The 24807-nt window shown below is 37.7% G+C and overlaps 1 protein-coding gene across 8 annotated transcripts in view; it reads right to left on the reverse strand.

The window, feature by feature from the left end:
* Window positions 1-24807, reverse strand: part of TTC3 (tetratricopeptide repeat domain 3) — a 127229-nt gene that overhangs the window by 70181 nt on the left and 32241 nt on the right. For all 8 annotated transcript variants that reach the window (XM_042957015.1, XM_007090458.2, XM_042957017.1 and 5 more), the window contains 7 exons: window positions 22578-22632; window positions 14714-14876; window positions 13733-13778; window positions 12298-12418; window positions 11120-11183; window positions 8917-8977; window positions 5598-5682 (listed from right to left, as the gene is read on the reverse strand). In XM_042957015.1, coding sequence (XP_042812949.1) covers window positions 5598-5682; window positions 8917-8977; window positions 11120-11183; window positions 12298-12418; window positions 13733-13778; window positions 14714-14876; window positions 22578-22632 — 595 coding nt within the window. The remainder of the gene's footprint in view (window positions 1-5597; window positions 5683-8916; window positions 8978-11119; window positions 11184-12297; window positions 12419-13732; window positions 13779-14713; window positions 14877-22577; window positions 22633-24807) is intronic.

Raw genomic sequence — 24807 nt, forward strand, 5'->3', positions numbered from 1 at the left:
TAAAAAAACAAAAGTACTATAAATATAAATGTACCTTGAAATAAAGTGAGAAAAAATGGTACCTTTGGATATATATGTGAACATACATCATAGAAGCTGAATTCAAGTTTTAGTTACATGGCAATAGCTGTCACAAAAGTTCCATAAAAACTAGAGAGACAAGACTACAAGGTTAAGCCTAGACTTCCTCACTCCTTGACATACACGTGCACACCACTGAGGAAAGCAGAAGATGCAAATACGTGTGCAATATTCCTCACTGTTCCTAACAGTAAAGATCCAAAAGGAGGCCCACTGCACAAAGCACAAAGGGAAGAGCAGTTTGGTCACAATTAACAAAAGCTGCCTACTGGCTTTTGTCCAAGGAGAACTTTCCCCCAGAATACACACGGAACAGAGAAGCTCTCACATAAACTTCGTATTTGCTACAGTATTTAATAAAAGCTCGAGGACAGCTACATTTATGTTGATATGAATTTTATTATTTTTTTAATGTTTACTTATTTTTGAGAGAGAGAGAGAGAGAGAGAAAGTACAAGAGGGGGAGGGGCAGAGAGAGAGGGAGACACAGAATCTGAAGCAGGCTCCAGGCTCTGAGCTGTCAGCACAGCTTGAACCCACGAACCACGAGATCATGACCTGAACCAAAGTCGGATGCTCAATCGACTGAGCCACCCAGGTGCCCCAAGATATGAGTTTTAAAAGTTATAGATGATGATGTGCTATCCCCACAAATTAGTTATTAGCCCTGAATGTACTGATTCCATTTTAATCTCTTTCACATTCTAGAAAAGAGTCCCTTTTAACTCATGCTTCTGTTAAAAATTGTTTCTCTCAGTAAATACAATAAACAACCATGGAGTACTAAAAGCTCCATGAGAGCAGGCTGGGTTGCAATGCCATATACCCAATGTCTCTCGTTCTTCAGGACAGACAGGGAGGGGCCTAACCTAAAGTGTGTTGAATGAACAATGGAAGGCTCAAAAATAACTACCACATTTTATTTAAATCACCTTTGATCTTTCACAGGTTGTCTCTTCTATTTAAGTCTTTCATAGTTTCTAGAGTCAGTAAATCAACATAAAAAACCATAATTTTAACATCTCTGTCAGAAATTCTAATTTTTTTAAATGTTTTATTTACTTTTGAAAGAGAGAGACAGACAGATCATGAGTGTAGGAGGGACAGAGAGAAAGGGAGACACAGAATCCAAAGCAGGCTCCAGGCTCTGAGCTGTTAGCACAGAGCCCGACGTGGGGCTCGAACTCATGGATGATGAGATCATGACTTGAGCCAAAAGCTGGACACCCAACCGACTGAGCCACCCAGGTGCCCCTAACTGCCAGAAATTCTAAAGATGCTTCTATGCAACTGGTTAGAAATGTTTTCATAAACTGCTTGAAACATGCTTCATTCCTTCAGTCTTTTGTAAGATATTTGTCATATATACCTAAAATAGTTAATTGAATTTTTAAATAACCCCCATATTGGGACAAGTATTATATTCCATGTTAATACACATTTTTAAGAGTGAAATTTAAATCCAATATTCTATTTTAGAAGAAATAAAACTATGTCTACATAAAGAACTGGATGACCAGAGCAGATGCATATGAATCACATTTACCCAAAAAAGATCATCTTTCATTTAGTACTACATAATGTGTAAGTGTTCAGTGACTGGAATAGTCACCGGCCAAGGTTTCATGAATTCTGGATTGCATCAAGGTTTTTATCTCTTCTTGAATCAGTTTTTGTAAGTTGGGATTTTTCTAGGAATTTATCCATTTCATCTATATACGCTTTCAAATTTCTTGGTATGATGTCATTTATAATAGTATTTTGATGTATTTGTAATATTCAAGGATCTGTAGTAATGTATCCTTGTTCATTCTTGAAATTGTCTTATGATGTCTTCTTTTCTTCTTCCTTAATCAGTTTCAATACCAGTGTATAAATTTTATTTATACTGACAAAGAATCTATGGTTATCTCTGTGAATCCTTCCATTATATGTCTTTCCATTTCATTCTTTTTTTTTTTTATATGAAATTTATTGTCAAATTGGTTTCCATACAACACCCAGTGCTCACCCCAAAAGGTGCCCTCCTCAATACCCATCACCCACCCTCCCCTCCCTCCCACCCCCCATCAACCCTCAGTTTGTTCTCAGTTTTTAAGAGTCTCTTATGCTTTGGCTCTCTCCCACTCTAACCTCTTTTTTTTTTTTTTTCCTTCCCCTCCCCCATGGGTTTCTGTTACGTTTCTCAGGATCCACATAAGAGTGAAACCATATGGTATCTGTCTTTCTCTGTATGGCTTATTTCACTTAGCATCACACTCTCCAGTTCCATCCACGTTGCTACAAAAGGCCATATTTCATTTTTTCTCATTGCCACGTAGTATTCCATTGTGTATATAAACCACAGTTTCTTTATCCATTCATCAGTTGATGGACATTTAGGCTCTTTCCATAATTTGGCTATTGTTGAGAGTGCTGCTATAAACATTGGGGTACAAGTGCCCCTATGCATCAGTACTCCTGTATACCTTGGATAAATTCCTAGCAGTGCTATTGCTGGGTCATAGGGTAGGTCTATTTTTAATTTTCTGAGGAACCTCCACACTGCTTTCCAGAGCGGCTGCACCAATTTGCATTCCCACCAACAGTGCAAGAGGGTTCCCGTTTCTCCACATCCTCTCCAGCATCTATAGTCTCCTGATTTGTTCATTTTGGCCACTCTGACTGGCGTGAGGTGATATCTGAGTGTGGTTTTGATTTGTATTTCCCTGATAAGGAGCGACGTTGAACATCTTTTCATGTGCCTGTTGGCCATACGGATGTCTTCTTTAGAGAAGTGTCTATTCATGTTTTCTGCCCATTTCTTCACTGGGTTATTTGTTTTTCGGGTGTGGAGTTTGGTGAGCTCTTTATAGATTTTGGATACTAGCCCTTTGTCCGATATGTCATTTGCAAATATCTTTTCCCATTCCGTTGGTTGCCTTTTAGTTTTGTTGGTTGTTTCCTTTGCTGTGCAGAAGCTTTTTATCTTCATGAGGTCCCAGTAATTCACTTTTGCTTTTAATTCCCTTGCCTTTGGGGATGTGTCGAGTAAGAGATTGCTACGGCTGAGGTCAGAGAGGTCTTTTCCTGCTTTCTCCTCTAAGGTTTTGATGGTTTCCTGTCTCACATTCAGGTCCTTTATCCATTTTGAGTTGTGAATGGTGTGAGAAAGTGGTCTAGTTTCAACCTTCTGCATGTTGCTGTCCAGTTCTCCCAGCACCATTTGTTAAAGAGACTGTCTTTTTTCCATTGGATGTTCTTTCCTGCTTTGTCAAAGATGAGTTGGCCATACGTTTGTGGGTCTATTTCTGGGGTTTCTATTCTATTCCATTGGTCTATGTGTCTGTTTTTGTGCCACATTTCATTATTTTCTACTTCAATCTTTATTATTTCCTTCCTTCTCCTTTCTTTGGGTTTATTTGCTGTCTTTCTTTTTTCCTAGCTCCTGGAATAACTGCTTCATTAATTTAGAAGTTTTTGGGGGTGCCTGGGTGGCTCAGTCGGTTAAGCGTCCGACTTCAGCTCAGGTCACGATCTCGCGGTCCGCGAGTTCGAGCCCCGCGTTGGGCTCTGGGCTGATGGCTCAGAGCCTGGAGCTTGCTTCCGATTCTGTGTCTCCCTCTCTCTCTGCCCCTCCCCCGTTCATGCTGTGTCTCTCTCTGTCTCAAAAATAAACTTTAAAAAAAAAATTAAAAAAAAAATAAATAAAAGTTTTTGTTCTTTTCATACATACGTTTAGCTTGATAAATTTCCTTCAAAGTTATCTTTTAGCTATACCCCTTGCATTTTTTTAGAAGACTTTTTCTCTTAGTTTTAGGTTTACAACAAAACTGAGGAGGTACAGAAATGTCCATTATACCCCTTGCCTCCTCAAATGTACACCCTACTATCACTCATCAGAATGGTGTATTTTACATATCTATTTTTTTATTGAAGTATAATAAGCATATGTTATACTAAATTCAGGGATACAACACAGTGATTCCACAATGCTTAACATTATGCAGTGCTCACCACAATAAGTGTAGTTACCATCTGTCACAATCCAGTTATTACAATATTATTGATTATATTCTCTATGCTATACTTTTCATCACATGGTTATTTATTTCATAACTGGTAGTTTGAACTTCTTAATCCCCTTCACATAGTTCACCCATCCTCCCACCCTCTCCCCTCTGGCAACCACCAGTTTCTTCTCCGGATTTATGGGACTGTTTCTGTTTTTGTATGTTGAGTGTGTGTTTGTTCACTTGTTTTGTTTTTAGATTCCACACAGAAGTGAAATCACACAGTATTTAACTTTCTCTTTTTCACTTAATGAAATCTGGTCTAGGTCCACCCATGTTTTAAGAATGGCAAGATTTTATGCTTTTTTTAAGAATACTCCACTGTATGTATACCATATCTTCTTTAACTCAGAATAGTATATTTTTCACCAAACACGAACTACACTCACACATCTTAATCACCCAAAGTCTATAGTTTACCACAGGATACACTCCTCGTGTTGTACATTCTATGGGTTTGGACAAATGTATAAGGACATATAACTATCATTATGATATCATACAGAAAATTCTCACTGCCCTAAAAATCCTCTGTGTTCTGCCTATTCATTTTTCCCCCTTAATGTTTATTTTTTTATTATTTTTTAAATTTCTTAAAAGTGTTTATTTTTGAGAGAGAGAGACAGAGTGCGAGTGGGGGAAGGGCAGAGAGACAGAGAGGGAAACACAGAATCTGCAACAGTCTCCAGGCTCCAAGCTGTCAGCACAGAGCTCAATGCAGGGCTTGAACTCATGAACTATGAGATCATGACCCGAGCCAAAGTCGGACACTTAACCGAATGAGCCACCCAGGGGCCCCATCTTAATGTATATTTTAAAATTACTTACTAAATACCATAGAAAGAATTTTATACATAAAGTTATCTGATTATGGTTAAATCATTCAACGAATAAAAAGTTCGCTCTTTGACAGCTTTCAGGTAGGCATAATAAAACTGCACTTAAACCTTTCAAAATAATTTAAATCTTAAAATATTATCTTAAAAGTTAAAACTTTGGAAAGCAAAGAATCCCAAATCTTTAAATCTTTGGGAACCAAACAATTTTTCAGTGTCAACCGTTAGTTGACAATTTCTGGTTAAAGTAATTATCAAGTTTGGATGCCTGAGTGGCTCAGTCAGTTAAGTATCAGACTCTTGATTTTGGCTCAGGTCATAATCTCATAGTTCATGAGGTCGAACCCTGTGTCGGACTCTGTGCTGACAGCACGGTGCCTGCTTGATTCTGTCCCTCCCCTTTGCTCTCTCTCCCAAAATAAATAAACATTAAAAAAAATCTGCTTTAGCAAGTTAATATCTAAATTAGTGATAGTTTTGTTTCTTAGCAGTCATATAGAAAATTGTATGTCCGTAACTTAAATTATAAAAAATAAATCTTAGAGATGTACGTTAGACTTAATTTATACGAAAATATTTTGTTCAAAGACTTTGCTTTTTTAAAATAGAAATAAGCCTTTTCCTTTACCTGGTGTGCAGCTCTGGAAGACTTAGAAAACTGTTTTTCCAAGATGTTTTTCAAATCTACTGGTAAACTCCCCTGTGAAGTAGAACTAAAAGAGAAAAGTGTTTTGAGTTATTTTAAAATAAAACACTCCTGCTTGTAGAAAGAAAAGAGTATTTCCTAAAAGTCATTTTTTAAAAACTGAAGTAAAAGTGATATACAATGTTATATTAGTTTCAGGCATACAACATGGTGATTTAACAATTCTATACATTACACAATGCTCACCACGGTAAGTGTGCTTACCACTTATCACCATACAACATGATTACAGCATTATTGATTATATTCCCTATCCTATCCTTCTCATCTCCATGTGAAGGTCATTTCAAACACTGAATAAATGGAAAGTCACAAATTCCTACATAGAAATATTATTACCAAGAGGGCAATTCTCCCCAAATTAATCTCTAAATACAATGACATCTCAATAAAATCCCTATAAAACTGGAGGTGGAGGGGGACCAGAAGAATTGATTATAAAGATGACACGTGAGAACTTAAAAAAAAAAGAAATTGGGGGGATTTATGATCATCAAAAGTTATTACAAATCTATAGTCGTCAATAACAACACAGCTTGAAATAAGAAATGTGCCCATTAGGGGCGCCTGGGTGGCTTGGTCGGTTGAGTGTCCGACTTCAGCTCAGGTCATGATCTCACAGTCCGTGAGTTCGAGCCCCGCGTCGGGCTCTGTGCTGACAGCTCAGAGCCTGGAGCCTGTTTCAGATTCTGTGTCTCTGTCTCTCTGTGACCCTCCCCCGTTCATGCTCTGTCTCTCTCTGTCTCAAAAATAAATAAAAACGTTTAAAAAAAAAAAAATTAAAAAAAAAAAAAAGAAATGTGCCCATTAAACATTGTAAAGATGCTTCATCTCATAGGAAAATCTAATAATATGACAACTGTTTCAGAAAGTCTGATTTCAAATGCTGCTGAGGGTAAAGAAGATTCAGGTACTCTGGATAGTGTTTTCTGACACTAAATAGTTGTCATTTTTCCATACCAATTCTCCAACACGGAGTGTTCAGTAATTCAATTCCATTTTGACACAAACTCTGGAGTTAACACAGGCCCCACAGGTCAAAGGCTCAGTCCCACAAAACTGATCCCACTTCAGACACGATGCCCTTCCCCATACTGTCAGCCACAAGGAGGCGCTCAGGCTACCCTCTACTGCCTGGCAGATTACAAACTCAAGAGGTTTCTGTGACCCTCCCTCAGCTTCAACAATTCCCTAGAATGACTCACAGAACTCAGAAAAGTGCTTTACTTATCATTACTAGCTTATCACAAAGGCTGTAACTCACAATGGCCAACAGAAGAGATGCACAGGAAGGTACGCCACCCCATGCCACCTTCTCAGCATCTCCATGTATTCAGCAACCCAGACAGAAGAAGCTCCCTGAGCCCCAGTGGTTTTAAAGGCTTCTATTAAGGCTATTATTACATAAGTATGAATGATTATATTACTAGTCATTGGTGACTGAACTCAATTTCCCACTCTCATCCCCTTCTTGGAGATCAGGGGGTAGAGCAGAGAGTTCCAACCCTCCAATCACATTCTTGCTCTTTCTCATGACCAACCCCAATCCTGCAGGTAGGGGCCCAGCCTTAAGTCATCTCAGTTTAAACTCAGGTAAGGTAGAGAGGAGCCTGTTAGGAATAACGAAAGATACTCTTTTCACTCCAAAAGTTCCAAGGATCCTAGGTGCTCTAAGCCAAGAACGGAGGACAAAGACTATATATATATACACATATACATATACACACACACACACACACACACACATACACACACACACCCTCCCACAGCTCAGTAGGAATGCTGAACAGTACTCATTTTCTAGGACAATTTGGCAGTATCTATCTAAGTTAAAATTACACATTCCCTATGACAGAGCAATTCCACTCTAGAAATTTCTTCTTCAAATAGACATCTATACTGTGAAATATCCTGCAGCCATAAAAATGAAGGATGTAGATCTCCATGATCTGATGTGTGAAGATATGCAAGATATTTGAAAGAGATAAAAAAGCAAGATATAGGCCAGAATGGTCTTAACAACAATGAAAATGATGGTAATAACAATAATGATAGTTAAGGTAAACTGAGCATTTACCATGTTCCAGGGCTCTAAATGTTTCATGTGGCTATCCTACTTAATCATTAAATAACCCCATGAAATGGACATAATCAAACAAGAAGACTTCAATTTGAAAACAAAAACAAACTATAAAAAAAAAAAACATTTTATCTTTAGCAGAACAGTTTAAATTATAACCATGCATTCAAAGAATGTCCCTGTATGTTTTTGGTTTCTTTTGAGGGTTGGGGAAGGGGGGAGGGAGGACTCAGGATTTTCTTACAGAATAAGAGAATAACATAGTATCTATGCCCTTGCTTTAAATTAAATTTTGTAGCAGCATTAAAAAATGATCACCTTTTTTTAATGGGGCTTTACTAATTTCTCTATTAGCTCAACAGAGATTGAGCCAATAGAAAAGATTCTCTTGCTTTGATATTCAAATCCTTCTTGAGACATCTGTCAAGGAATCAGCCTTAAATGAAGAGAAAGCCAACAGCTGGTGTACCTTTGGCAGAAATGCTTTTGCAGGGTCTCCAGCATCATTTTCACTGACTTCATGAACTTCTGTATCCATTGCAAGATTTACAAGTTCACTCACTCTGCAATCAATCTGTATCTTTGCAGGCAATGGTGGGTTAATTGTAAAGATAGGTGGCAAGAGTTCCTATTGTTAATTCCGGGAAGGGGATGTTTGGTAGAACTCACTTTATATGTAGTCACTTTATTAGTGAACACTTTCCTCTAATGACAGCTGCTTAAAAGGGCCCCTGAATATAGACACACCCATGCCTGTATATGCAGAGTAAGCTTCAGGTGGCCAAGAACTTGTTAACAGTGAGTACCTAAAGGAAGCCACAAGAGAAGCAATTGTGGGAAAGGTGAAATAAGGTGAGCAGGGAGAAGAGGTAATTTTCACTTCATACTTCTTTTTTCTTCTCATGAGCATGTATTTTGAGATTTCTAAGAATTAACACTGCTATATCTCATATTATATGCCTTTCAGACATTACTAACATTCAGAATTAATAATATTTTAGCCAAATATGGCACTCTCCTAAAGACATGCCTTTGATATTTAAAAGGAATTTCAGTACTCATCATAGCTACTACTTGAAAGAGACATACTCCCCTCCCCTTTTTCTTTTTTCTTAAGAGGAGGATATTTAAGGGGGAAAAAAACCTAGATAAACAACATACCTGAACTTCTCCAATTCATTGTTTCGAGATTTTTGTTTTCCTTTATATTTTGGAGGCTGACCTGTGAATACAAAGTATTTGTTCCCGAAATCTGTACACAACAATCAACAAGCCTGAAAGCAAATCAACTAAAACTATGTACATTGGAATAAGAAAGCAAAGCAAGCAATGTTTTATGTGAGTGAAACTACAAACAAGTAAAGAAACAGCTATAATGTTTGTCTGTATATGCTATAAAATTATTGTGAACATAAATTACAATGATATTATTTAGGCCTACAGTAGATACAGAGAGATAAAGGCCACAGTTCCTCTTCTCAGGTAGTTTACAATCAGATGGGAAGAAAAGACAGTTACCAGGATTACACGACAATCACTTTTAGAAAAGAAGATATGGCATGTTGCTATTGACATATTAATTCCATGTTAACTGGTCTTATAACTCATAGAAGTGGAAATCACTTCAGGTTGAGTGTCTGGGAAAAGTGTTAGTGGGAATGCAGCATTCATATTTAGCTTTAAGAAGCAAGCAGGATTTGGATAGGATGGGCCAAACTCAAGAATGACATTCACTTTAAGAGACACTAAGTAAACCTGTGTGATCTGGGGAGTTGGATAAGAAGAGAAGGTTGGAAAGGGGCTGTGAAGGCTGGCTGGAGTGAGCGATCACAGGTCCTTTGCTTCCGATACTCGAGCTGTGTGAGTCCAGACTTTGACTCACAGGCTGGAGAGTAGGAACCACTATGTACTTCGGAGCAGGGAGGCAAATGCACAAAGTTGTGTGGAAGAGAGCACGGCAATACGGACAGGGTGTATGTGATGGGAGCTTTGGGGAGAGACAGCAGAGGCAAGTCAGAACCTATGAATTAAGGAGGGGATGAGAGCCGAAGTGGTTTGAGTGGCCTCAGAAAACAAGAGAGGCTTCCAGAAAGGCAGAAGAGTTCTAGTTTGATTCCTGCTGTCCGATTTAGGGCAAATCTATGTAGGCTTAACTAGGACCTCAATTTCTTTGACTGAATACAGATGCTGAAGGTGGTATTTAAATTATTTACTTAAAAATGTGCTGATAATAACAGCCTAAGAAACATCAATAAATTAAAAGGTGTTTTCCAAAAGAAAAGTTTTGTCCTCAAAGATTTTTCATGCACTATTAGAGTCACATCAGGTAAGATAATCACCTGAGTCGCCCTCTTTATCATTCTCCAATGAGCTAACCAAATGGGAATGGCTAATGGTAAATAGCTGGGTATATGGCACCAGAGTCTAAGAAAAGACAGAACTGCAGGGAAAAAAGACAGAAATGGCTGCCAGAAGCAGAAAACAAATGAACCAACAAACAAGAAAAAGGAAAAGAGGGCAGCAGGATCACTAACTACGTCACTAATCTCACCACAATAATTCTGGAAGGAGCACATGAAAGTCTGAGACAAAATCTGTATCTAACAAGAACCTTGCATCATCAAGAATATCTGTATTTTCCTAAGCTCTATTTTAAAAGGCAGGGAAGCATATGATCTACTGTACAATAATTTTCAACAAAATCTGGTCATATAAAGGGAGACTGAGAAATAAGTGAAGCATCAATGTTTGCTTCTCTGGACCCATCATTTCCCAATGATGTCGAGTAAATGGAGTCCTGTTGGGTGTATGTGTATTTACTAGATGCATAAATAAACATATACATTAAGCACATGCAAGTTAAAATAATAAAATAAAATAAGCCTAAAGCATCCATTCTCAGCATCACTCCTAACAGGGTGAAAATTAGTTATTAGGAGATGAGAAAAATTTTTTTATATATATAAAGCACAGATGTACATACAGGACATAAAAAGATAAACAGTATCCGTGGCAGGAGGGCAAATAGGAAAAAAAAAGTCTAAAAAGCCCCCTGGGTTGGGGGGTGGTGGTGGTTAATTAAAGTTGAAAGACACTACCGGCCTAACAGGAATTAGGTAGCAGATGAAGAAGAGTTTTATCCTTCCTTTCTGTGCTTCTTATATGAATTTCCAAAATTAAATTTATTAAATATATGAAAATACTGAGCATTGACTTCAAGTAAATATTCAATGTTTTCTTAACATAGAAATATTATAAAGTAGAAAAGAACAAAAGCAAATACAAGTGAGGCTTGTACAAATGTTGGGCCATGGAAGTTTAGGAACGCTACATTAATTCAGCAACAAATAAGGAAAAAACTTACTTGATGGTGGTAGAAATTCAGGATGACAGTCACAATCATCTACCTTCAAAGCTTCATCTACCACCTAGCCATGAAAATAAAATTAGTGAGATTAAAAAAAAAAAAATACAGCCATAAAGAATTCAATAGCTAAATAATAAAATAGAACAGAATTTACCCAAGTGCCTAAAATAACCAGCTGGTTATTAGGCCTAAATGAATAAACAAACAAGAAGACCATTCTATTTCCAACACCTGGCATGATGCCTAACAAGTCTGTTCAATAAGTGTACTTAATAAATACTATCATATCTTTCCTTATGCTTCTTTCCCTGAGTACAGCCTCTGAGATATTCATTATTAACAATAAAAGGACTATACAGGGACTTGGCAAAGCTCCCTTCAATGCCTCCTAGCCACCTACTCCAAAACACTATTTTCCTTTTTTCCTCTCAAATCCTAGAAAGAAATATGAATGTGTACTTGGTGATACCTGCTGAATTTTTAATATACTACTGTTCAGAAGAAAATGGAGATATAGACGCTGATCACAGAGGCAGACTGGAAGGCCTAGAGGCGCCCTCACAAACCATCAGACCTGGGTGCTGGTGCACACAGCAGGGAATAAAGCCTGGGGACCACTGCTGGGAAGCACCACAGAGGCTGCAGAAATATTTCGGGCAGAGATGGGGATGGCAGGCCTCCCAGGCCCAATGCAACACAAGCCGGTGGGCAGGCTGGTGTGGTGCCAAAGGCCAAGTAGATACAAAAGGGGAAAGGGAGGAAAAGAAAAATCCAAAGCATTGTAAGCAGTGGGGTGACATGGCCACCAGACCCCATTGTCACTCATTCCTAAGTGGCTGTTTGATTGAGAGACATGTAAAGCAGGAAAAGCATACAAAAAGAACTTATCCAAGAGGAAAAATGAAATTTAGAAAAAAAGATTTTTGAAAACACACAAATGTGATTTCAAAAGAAACTGTGACTATCATCTTCATGTAGTTGAAGGAGGTAGTTGGAATATTTACTAAAAAAGAAAATGAAAAAAAAAGAAAAGAAAATCATTCTCTTGGTATCAATAGGCAAAAAGGGATTTGTATCACCAAAATATTTAGCTTCCATTATCACCAAAATATTGTAAAAACGTGAGACTTTCTAAACTTGAAATAATTTTAATTTTAGTTTTTAACTAAACCTACCTTTAGATTCTGATTACCACCGTTTGCCATTTCGTGGTTAGTTTTTCTGGAATCTTTTTCAGTTTCCACGAAGTTAAGTGAAGTACTAAATGCAGGTGCTGATAAACTAGGTATGTAGGCCCTGAAATGGGGAATAAAAGAAATACTAAATTTTTTTATACTGATTAGTATGCATTTTTTAAAATAATTTTTAAAAATATTTATTTATTTTGGGGAGAGCACAAGAGGGGGAGGGGCAGAGAAGGAGACAGAGGATGGGAAACCGGCTCTGTGCTGACAGGTCGACAACAGTGAAGTGAGCCCAATGTGGGGCTCAAACTCACAAACCGCAAGATCATGACCTGAGCCATAGTCGGATGCTTAACCAACTGAGCCACCCAGGTGCCCCTGATTAGCATGAATTTTAAAAAAGTTATCCTTCAAAGAAACAAGTTTTAGCAACTATCACCTTTTTTCCCTTGAAAGCACAGTAATACTGTTTTAGAAAGAATCTACCTCTGAGATTGGGCTTTATACATAAATGTTATTTTCAATTTGGTAGTGAAAACTCAAAACAGATTAAGAACAGTTTAATAATATATTCTGGTTTCTAATATTCAAGTAAGTCTCCCTGTTTCAAATTTAACAGCTTTAGGGGCGCCTGGGTGGCTCAGTCAGTTAAGCATCCGACTTCGGCTCAGGTCATGATCTCATGGTCCGTGGGTTCGTTCGAGCCCCGCGTCGGGCTCTGTGCTGACAGCTCAGAGCCTGGAGCCTGCTTCAGATTCTGTGTCTCCCTCTCTCTCTGACCCTCCCCTGTTCATGCTCTGTCTCTCTCTGTCTCAAAAATAAATAAAACATTAAAAAATTTTTAAAAATAAAAAATAAAAAATAAATAAATTTAACAGCTTCGATATCTTAGATATCTAAAGCATGGAGGAAAAGGCATAATCTCTTTTAATTGCCCAGTAACAAACGTAGGACCCAGGCTGCTATTTGTTTGTGAGCATATTAAAATCTGCCTGTTGCTTATTTCTAACAGAAAGTGTCTTAGCCTTTCAAAAGATACTGGGAGGCTGGAGACAGATGTTTCCAGGATAGCAGCTAAGACTTAAAGGTACAGACTGTCCCTATTCTCTGCTGCCAGGATCGTCACTACAAAAACTGTTCCCATACGAGTAGAGTGAAATGAAAGTAATATTACACAGCTCTTTTCCCCTAGGCTTAGGCTACAGATCTCCCATAAATACATACGAAATGGTTCAGTAAAACAGTCCACAAAACAAATGTGACAATTCATGGGTCACCTGATCTTAAGGCACAAACCCGGGTCCTTCCCCTCCCCAACTTTACCGTGGTTGCCATTAGCTACAAAGCATCATACATAGTGATTCTTAAACTTACAAGGCAAAGCCATCCCAAGTAACAGCTACAGACCTGAGAGATGTTAACTCACCTGCTTTCATAAAAAGCTTTAATTGTATTCCTAGTTGGTGTTCGACCTATAAAAATCAATCACACACACGCATAGTAATCAGAGGATTAGCAACACATACTTTAAAGAGATTTAAACTTTCCTTTAAGCTGACAGAGCATCAAATTTACAGAACTGGAAAAATAAACCTGAATAATTTTGTATTTCCAGATGTTTTTAGTTTTAGGATGGCTTCACCAAATTGTTATACAGCCTGATTTGACATCCCGTTACATGTGATCATTGACTAGCTGCAGCAGTATATAAATCTGAACCAGAGATGGTATCTGTCTTCAAGGAGCTCACAATCTTACAATCACGTTAAGTTGGATGATAACATCTCAGCTCAGCTTCCTAAGACAGTAAATACCCAAAGAAGAAAAAACAGCAAAGACCTATATGGTGCAAGTATAGAGTAAGGAAATTTCGGGCATTGGAGAAAACAAAATCACTTAGGAGAGAAAACGAGAGAATGAAAATCTTGAATTCCTAGCCCACACAGCCGATTTCTGGTATGTGTACATATCCATACACAGATGTATATATGCATATGTGGTCAGCATGCTATAGAATGAGCCACACACTTGGTGTGAACATCAAACAACTCTACTGAAGGGTTCTTTCTTTAGGAAGTAACTATAACCATAGAAGAAAAAATTTTAAACAATTTTATTTCAAAAGGCTTCACTTTATTCAAAATCTACAGAAGAACAAATTATAATTTGTTGTTGTCTGTTTCAACTAAAAGATACAAATCATTTGTAATTACCTAATGGAATAGAACACTAATGTACTTCTACACAGATAGAAATGGAAAACTTAAGTGACTTGACCAAGAAAGCAAAACAAAGTAAGTACAAATCACCTGAGAATTGATTTATGGTCCTCCATTAATCCAAGAAACCCACCTTCAAAAGTTTTAAAGGGAATTCGACTGTAACCAAAGAATCTTAGGTGAAATACCTTGCAGGTCTTCTATTTGTTTTTGTAACTTTACATGCTGCTGAATTAGATCCTTGATTCCCTCAGGGTCATTTTTACAGAGTTTTTGAGCTTTTATGTTTGCTTGCAGGGCCCAGTCATATTCCCCCAGCATAGAAAGAGCAGCACAATAACGATAATGACCCTGTTCCAAAAGATAAATTTAATTTTTTCTCAAAAATATGCTTAAGTTAAAGAAAATAGATAAGGAAAAATATTTTGCTTAAAAACTAATTACTTAAAATGTTAGATTAGGACCCTATCAATGAAAATTTTTTTAAAATGTTAATACCTCTCAGGAAATAAAATTACTTAAATGAGCTAAAATGAAAAGTAATGAATAGTATTTATAATAATTTTAACTAGAGATCAGTATTTTTGCTTAAGAGATTTTTATGCCCACAAAGAAAATAATTCAACCTTTATTATATTTTACTAGTAAAGAATGCAATATATTATTTTGTGCCAAATAAAGTACAAAAAAACATTCATTACATAGGAGTAACTTAATTTTTTTGAAAATATTTTAAGGCAGTAATAGTCTCTAAGTCATTACACTCTCTACACTTTGGAAATCACACAGATTTTAGAGCTGGAAGGAAAATCAGCTTATACAGAAGTTTTGCAACCCCTCTGAGAGCATGGCTACAGATAAGGGGTACACCTAGGCTAGACCTTCCATCCACCTCTCTCAATCAGCTTTTCATTTTTTATCTCTAGGTGTAGTTCTTGGCTTGAAGAAAAGGTCCAAAAACCATAGATCTACTCAATTCCAACGATCGGGGCTTCCTGTTTTATTTTGTTTGCTATAGAACCACAGTCCTGGCTGGCCCCATTTACGCACTCTGGGAAATCTTCTATATCAAGGATGAACATTTTAATCTAGAAAGCTAGTATTACCAAACTTGGGGCTAACTCAACCACCCCCTCTTCTACCTACTCACAAACTGAGCTCCTGTTGTAGGTACAGTATCTCCACTTGGGAACTGACGTACCTGTGAAAGAGGCTAGAAACTGCCCTAATGGCACATTTGTGTAGAGGCAAACCAAAGAATCCTGACCTATTGACTCTGGGCCCACAGCTCTTTCCTCCTTACTCCACATTTTACAAAGAACATTCTCATTCTGTAAGAAACTACTAAATCAGAGATAAATGACCCTTTTAAGAAAGATGAACTTTTCACTAAAACAGGCTGTAAACAACCATGAGGACCTTTGTTTATGCAGGTTCGGTGCATATATATAATCCTACTCTGGTGCACCAACCCAATCTGTGAGTTCTGAAGCATTTTTATAGCCAGACTATTTAGGCTCAGATTAAAGATCCCAATTCTGATTCCATTTGCTTAAACTCTGCTTTTCCTCAAAAGGCATATGAAGATAGATCTCTCAGATATGCTACAAAACCAAAATCCTATCCCCTAGGAATATTCCAACTTTGAAATTTAGGTAACTGCATAAAAATTCATAGCATTAGAAATTATGAGATTATAAACCATACCTGCTAAATTTGTAGAAAGCGCCTTTTCTTTCTCTTATCCGCACCCCCCCTCCCCCTGCCCCCGGCAACTGTCCTCATCTGCTGCTGGGTCCTCTTCCCAAACTCTATAAAACCTACTATAATGTCTATCATTTGAGAAAGGAGCTTATTCAGGTATCGCTGCTGAAGTTATGTGAAGGAAGCTTAAATTAAAGGTACTCAGAGCTTCCTGAACCCAATTGCAATACAAAGCTTTGCTCTTCTTTGACACTACCTCATTGTGTAGCACATATATAGAAACTCCCTGTTGTCCATCTGCCGAGCAGCCCCTCTTTTCGGGTGCCACCACGTCCCTACTCTGTATTGTAATGGCAGGGCTGGGACTAGCGCTCCATCTCCACAATAAACAGGGAAGAGTGCAGCTGTGATCCAGGAGCCTGGCCAATCGAAATGCACCGTTTTCCAGGTTGTAGGATCAATCTGCTGGTGGGCACACGGCTCAATCGGGATCAGTCTGAGGCATCCCTCAGGTGCTCTATACAGATATTAAAAGAGGTTCTCTTTGCACTAGAATTAACAGCTATTAAGGATATCAGTTTGGGGCTCCCACTACATGGTAAAAGTCCTTTTCAAAATGAAGCCAGGAGAGCCTACGCTCTACTACTTCTGCTCAAGCTGCAGTAACAGAGATTTGGATTTATGCTCTTGCCTAAAACAAACAAGGACAAAATATATGGAATAAAGGTTTGTAGACGTTGAATACCAAGCAACAAAAGAGAGTGATCCTCGAGACATAAGAAACACACAAAATAAACCTTATGACTGCTCCACCTTGCTGAATGGAATTTCTATGCCATGGCACAGGGCAAAGGAACCCAGACAGGGCCCGCAGTCTCAGTTCAAGAGACAGCACTAGCAGTCCAGGAAAGCCAAGGCAGTGCAAATTCACAGGGCAGAAGACCAGAGAGGAGACTGCTCCACAGAGAACTCCAGAGATCCTCACACAGTCCACCTGCATTGAGACTTCAACTGAGTACTAGTCAGTATGTGCATGCAAGGCAACCACCCAAAACCCAAATCAAGGAAAGAACCACTTGAAAGCCAACAGTCAGCATTCTCACAGGGCCAGGAATAATTCCTGTTTCCACCAACCAAAGTGGAAAACATCATAATTCATAGAATAACAGGTAGAGTACTCAGAAGAATTTTGCCCCAGCTGTGAAGAAAACGATAGCCCTTGACCAAATACCACTATGGTCCCACCTAACAAAGCTTAAACCAAGACTCGGAAGAATTACACTGTTTCCAAGTAACTTCACTGTATCCTAAAACAAACCTCAAAAATATTTACAGATACACAAAAACATCAGTAACAAACAAGGTAAGATTCACAATGTCTTATGTCCAATAAAAAATTACTAGGTATGCAAATAAGGAAAATGTGATCTACAAGGAAGAGAAAAAAAAGTCAACTGAAAATAACTCAGAAATGACACAGGTGATAGTGTTAGTAGTTAAGAACATTAGGACAGTTATTATAAACATATTCTATATGCTTAAGGAGCTAAAAGACTGAACATATTAAGATGTGAAATAAGTAAGAAATACTCAAAATGAAACTCCAAAGTTAAAGCATTTAAGATGAAAAATACACGGGATGAAAACTGGGGCAGATTAGACACTACAGACACTACTACCCAAAAAGAAACACAGAATGAAAACAGAGGAAAAAAAGACTGAAAATGAAAAAAACACATGAAAGCAAAACTGAGAACAGGAAGAAAATGGATGCAGACCTGGATCAGGCCATGCCTGAAGCTGATCCCTAGATTTTTCAATTACATGAACCAACTACTTAGGCCAAATCGGAGTTAGGTTTTGTCACTCACAAAATACACCCCCTCAATATTAAAAGGTTCTTGTGGGCATCTGTGAGGCTACTGGTTTGTATGCTATATGACAATACCAAAAGACAATGCACGGATATTACTGACAAATGTCTGTTGACTATAAACATTCCCACTCTTTGTGATACAATGATATACCCTCTCTTAAGCTTGAAAGCATGTGTAGGACAGTTGACATTGTACCAGTCTTCTCTATCTGGAAAGAAGGGGGAACAATGGCTCACCTTCACAGAATCTAAAGAATACCTTCTATACAGGTTTATACCCTAGAGGCATGACTCAACAGACTCAGGCTCATAGTTAATCTAAAGTAGAAGTACAGAATGCACCTTGTACAGTCTACCTTTGCTTTTGCAGTTTAGGCTACCCTTCAATGAGCACTCCTTTCTGGTAAAATAAAAGAAAAAATGGCCTAGCTGTACTTACCAAATTTTTTTAATACTTACTAGGATTTGTGTTTAGCATCTATATAAATATTTTTGCAATCATCACAAAATAACCCTATTTAAATAAAATGAATGAACCCACATAATTATAGTCAACTGATCTTTGACGAAGCAACAAAGGCAATACAATGAAGAGAGCCTTTTCAACAAATGATGGTGGGACATCCACATGCAAAAAAAAAAAAAAAAAAAAAAATGAATCTAGACCTTACACTCTCCACAAAAATTAACTAAAAATGAATCACACACCTAAATGTAAAATGCAAAAAACGGTGATAACTTTTTCATGGATCATGAAAGAAATAACTGATAAGCTGGACTTAATTAAAATTAAAAACTTCTGCTCTCTGAAAACTGCTGTCAAGAAAATGAGAGGCCACAGTCCAGGAGCAAATATTTAGCAAAGACACATCTGATAAGGGCTGTTACTCAAGAATATACAAAGAACTCTTAAAAATTCAACCATAAGAAAACCCACTTAAACATGGGCCAAAGATCTTAACACACACCTCATCCAGGAAGGTATACAGTGGCAAATAAGCACATGAAAAGATCATGTCATTAGGGAAATGCAAATTGGAACGAGATTCCACTGCACACCTATTAGGAAGGCCAAAATTCAGGACACTGACACCACCAAATGCTGAGGATACGGAGAGGCAGGAACTCTCATTTGCGGCGTAGGAACGCAAAAGGTTACAGCCACTTTGAAAAACAGTTTGGCATTTCCTTAAAAAACTAAACACATTCTTGTCATGTGATCCAGCAATCATACTCCTTGGTATTTACCCAAAGGAGCTGAAAACGTGTCCGCAAAAAAACCTGCGCATAGATATTTACAGCAGCTTTATTCCTAATGGCCAAAACTTGAAAGCAACAAAAATGTCCTTCAGTAGGTGAATGGATAAATAAACTGGTGCATCCAGGCAGGTAGTATTATTCAGCACTAAGAAAAAAGCATCATCAAGCCATGAAAAGACATGGCAGAAACTTAAAGGAGTATTATTAAGTGAAAGAAGCCAATATGAGAAAAGCTACATACTGTATGATCCCAACTCTGTGTTCTGGAAAAGGTAAATCTATGGAGACAGTAAAAGGATCAGCGGTTGCCAGGGACTGGGTCAGGGAAAGGAGGATGGACAGGCAGATCGGGAGGATACTGGGGAGAGTGAAAATACTCTGTATAAACCATAATGATGGATAAATGTCATTATACCTATGTCCAAATCCACAGAATGCCTAACATTTAGGGAATGAACACTAAGAGAAACTAGGGACTTGGGGTGATTATAATGTACCCGTGTAGATTTATCAATTCTCAAATTGCACCAGTCAGCCGGAGGATGCTGATAACGGGGGAGGCTGACAATGGGGAAGGCTATGCATGTGTGTGGACTTATAGGAAATTACCTTCCTGTTTATTTTGCTGTGAACCCAAATCTGCTCTAAAAAAATAGTCTTAATAAATAGAAAACAAATTAAAAACTAAAGTCTTTTTTTAAAAAGTATTTTCTGCTCAATAAATTAATCCAGAAATAAACACTCTACAATGTAACTGTTATAATGTAACAGTCTTCAATGTAATTCAGAAAGTTGTAGTACTCTTTTTTCAATCGATACTAGACTGAAATAGCAAAAGGTAACTCCAGAAAACCAACTTCAGGGTCTGGGTTTCGGTGTTAAGAATTCTATCATCCATACATTCTGTAAGTGTTTACAGAGCACATGCCAAATGCAGGTTCAGTGATCAACAAATTTCTGTATCAAGTACAACAATGACTGGAAATAAAAATAGCGACAAACTGATCACTCTAAAACAGAAGCAAATCCAATGCTGGATTCTCAATCCAGTTTTGTCTTTACGTGCAAAAGTCCCTTTGCCTTTCTGGAATTCAATATCTTCATCTGTAAAATGAGGCATTTAAAAACAGACTCCAAAATTTGGATGCAGAAGTCCACCTGGGGAATTTCACAGTCCCCAGACTCTGATACAAACTCCTTGGCCACATGAATCACAACTTGGGGGACTCTAAAATTCTATGATTATATTCACTCTGGTTTAAAAACAAAAAGCCAAGAATGAAGTCTGAAACACATGTCTTTCTATGTCTTATCTGAAGCTCCACTTAAAAAAAAAGTCAGGGGGCGCCTGGGTGGCTCAGTTGGTTGAGCGGCTGACTTCGGCTTAGGTCATCATCCCATGGCTTTTGAGTTTGAACCCCACATCGGGCTCTGTGCTGACAGCTCGGAGCCTGGAGTCTGCTTTGGACTCTGTGTCTCCTTGCTCTCTGCCCCTCCCCTGCTCATGCTCTCTCTCTCTCTCTCTCTCAAAAATAAACATTCAAAAAAATTTTTTTTTAAAAGTCAGGTATTTTTATGATTTAGGAAAATACAGTGATCAATATAACACCCAGAAATAAATGCTAAGATTTTGTTGTATTTGTTTTGCATTTTTTTTTAATGAAAGAAATAAAACCAAATAAAAACCAGGCAGTCTAGATTCAAGAGTGAACCAAACAAACAAAAAAACCTGTCCTCACTCAGCTCACGTTGTATAGGAGGACACACAGTAAGCACAGTTGAAATAACACACAGAGTTGTTCAATAATGATAAATGCCAAGAAGAAAAAAAGTAAAGCAGGGAAAGAGGGCAGCAAATGTCTAGGCAGGGGCAGGCTTGCCATTTTAGTAGTACAGCCAGAAGTTTTCACTAAGAAGACAATTTTCAGTAAAAAATGAAAGGAAATAAGAGAGCTAACTCTGGGGAAAGGCATTCTAATTCTAGGCAGAGGGAAGAACAAGTACAAACTGGGAGTGCCTGGCATATGTAAGGAACAGCGAGGAGACCAACAGGTCAACACAGTGAACAAGGGAGAGAGGGGTAGGAGTGACATAATGGGTGTTTAAGAAGAGGGCCAGATCAGATGAGAGTTACAACTCTGATCAAGTGAAAATACCACATCCATCACTGCTTCATCAATGGATATGTAGGTATCTGCAGTTCTGTGCCATTAAAAACACCACCACAATGACCACTCTGTATATCTCCCCATGCGCACATATTGCAAGACTGTTTGTGGGGCACACACACTTAGAATCAAATAATTACAACAGCATAAGCATATGATCGTGCTCTCCAAGTTGGCTGCAACCAATTCTCACCCACCAGTTTACGGAGGGTTCCTGTTAGTACACACATGCACCAGCACTTGGGACTGTGGGTCTCTTTAATTTGCCAATCTAAAGTACCTAATAATACCACATTGTTTTATTTACTCATGTATATGAAGGGCTGTTTGGAAGCTCTCTACTCTGCTCTCTTGGTTTCATTTTTCTAACTGTACAATTTTAATTTCTAGGAAACAAAACATAACTTATTTCTATTGTCCATTCAGGATTTCTCTTCTGCAAAGTGCCTATCTATTTCGCTGGCCCATTTTCTACTGGGTTTCTTATTTATTGTAGTTCTTTGCATATTCTGGACATAAATCCTATCAGTTATATATGTTATCTATATGACAAATTATCTTCTCCCAGACTATGATTTCATTCATGGTGTCTTTTGACATACAGTAGTTTTTAAGTTTGATATATTCAAATTTACTAGATTTCCCCCACCCCAGATTTGTGCATTGTGTATTATTTAAGAAATCCTTTCTCACCTCAAGGTCATAAAGACAGTCTCCTATAATTCATTCTAGGTTTTAAGTTTCATTTTTCATAGGAAGGTCTTTGACCAATCCAGAAAATGCAGATACTGACATCTCAATCACTCAAGTACCCTCCAGACCCTCAACACTCCTATGGGCTACCTGTCCTCCTCAGACATGCAGGACCTCACTGTTGTGTGAAGTATCCTTTCTGATCATGGAACTGAAGATTTCCCTCTCACATTCTTGAGCTCTGCATTAATTTTATCCAGCATTTTTACATATAAATTCACATCCTGTACACAGATTTCTCACAAAATTATACGGCATTACTTGCTGAATGTAAATATAAAAGAAATCTACCTTTGTCCAATTGCTCTTTAGAATAATGGCTCTCTTTCCATCACCAAGTGCATTTCTGAAAAGAAAAATAAATATTCATTTTTATGTATTTAATAAAGGCATTATATATTGTGTATCTATTTGTACTTCTTGACTTTTCCAAAAATAACCTAGTTTAAAATAATTTTTTAACTTTTAAAAATCCATATATGTCCATTATAGGAAATTTGGAAAATACAGAAAAGCAAAACAAAAGGAAAAAGTCACCCAGAGTCACAATCGCAACTACCCAGGAATAACTACTTTTCTTATTTCTGGAGTTATTTCCTGCACATATCTTATCTTCATCTATGCCAAACTTGTTATTATTTGCCTGGTTTTTCTGCACTATTTTTGCGTGTCAGCCAGACTTCTGATCTCCAAAAATATAATTCCCAGATCTTTCACACATCAGCTAAGCTGCAGCGGACAGAGCCTGAAAACTGAAACACAGATGGAAGTTAAATTCAGTACAATCGCTAACTCAATTTGGGATTATTTAGGAAGTTCTTAACCTCTCTGGCCCGCTTTCTCACATGTAAAACGAGGGTGATAATTATAATTATTGTAAGCCAATCACAGCAATCTCACTCTCCTTTGCACTGACTAGTTTTGAGGTAGTCCTATAACCCAGAGCTGGCCAATGAGAGCTCAGAGGGCTCATCACTCTTAAAAAGAGATTACAAGGAAGAATAAAGCTAGGTAACTTACATTGCCAGATAGCAGTAGCTTCTACCAGACTATATACAGTTAAAAAAAAAAAAAAAAGTCTATCTAAAGACAGATGACCTGACCAACAGATTAGTACAAACAAATCAGAAACAGATGCTTACATATAGTCACCTGATCTACTTGACAAAGATGAGCACTGCTGTGCATGGAGAAAACATACATTCTTAAGAAACAGTGATGAGTCAATTAGACATCCATGTCCATCCTGAACCCTACCTCACACTAAATACAAAAACCAACTCCAGGTGGACTATACGTCTAAGTGTGAAAGTTAAAAAATCAAGCTTTTGAAAGAAACAGAACATTCTGGTGACGTTAGAGAAAGCAAAGGTTATAAACAGAACCCAAAAAGTGCTTATCATAAAGGAAAAAACTGATACATGGCACTATATTGAAGTTAGTGTCATCTGTTTGTGAAAACAAAACATCAAAAGTGAAAAGGCAAGCCACAGAATGTGAGAAGCTATTTGTAATACATATATTTGACCAATGACTCATATCCAAAATAAATTTTTTTAAAACCTAATGAATAAGACATTCAACTCAAAAGAAAAGAAAATATCCAAACAGGCACTTCACAAAAGAGAATATCCAAATGGTCGATAAGCATATGAAAAGATGCTCAACTTAAATATCCTTGATCAACTTAAGGAAATGCAAATTAAAATCACAGCAATGTGTCATTACATACCCATCAGAATGTCTAAATGAAATGACACAAAATAGTAAGTGTCAGTGAGGACGTGGAACTGAAACTCTCATATACTGCTGGCAGGAGTATAAAATGATACAACCAGACAGGAAATTATGTAGGAAAGCTGCATATAAGCATACTTTCGTCCCAGCAACTCCACTCCTTAATTATATTCTCAACAGAAATGAATACGTATGTTCACAATGATACTATCTGTAAAAGCCAAATACTAGAAACTACCCAAATGCCCATCAACATTAGAATGGATAAAATGTGGTATATTCATGCAATAGATGAACACTTTACAACTACATGCAACAATATGGATCTCAAAAACAATGCTGAATGCCAAACATAAAAGAGCACATACCATATGATTATTTACATTGCACAAAAACAGGCAAAACTAACCCGTAGCGTTGGAAGCTGGGATAGTAGTTATCCTGGGGGAGGAGGTGGGCAGACTGGGAAGAGGAAAAAAGCAGACTTCTGGGGCTGTGATCTGGGTGCCGATCTTACCCATGTAAGGTGCCGGGACCTTACACATGTAAGGTTTCTGAAAATTCAACCTATATACTTATGAATCATATGCTTCGCAGTATGTGTACTTTTCTTTTTTCTGAAGATTGCATGAGCCATTCTTTTGGCTGGAGACTAGAATGTCCAGTTTAACGTCTGAAATACAGTAGCCAGACTAAGGTCCAAGTCACATAGTGGGGCTAAAAAAATCCTAGGTCTTTGAGGACATTGTTGAGCAACTAAATACACAACCCTAGAGCCACGTTC

This window comes from Panthera tigris, chromosome C2 (assembly GCF_018350195.1).
Source record: "Panthera tigris isolate Pti1 chromosome C2, P.tigris_Pti1_mat1.1, whole genome shotgun sequence".
NCBI lineage: Eukaryota > Metazoa > Chordata > Mammalia > Carnivora > Felidae > Panthera > Panthera tigris.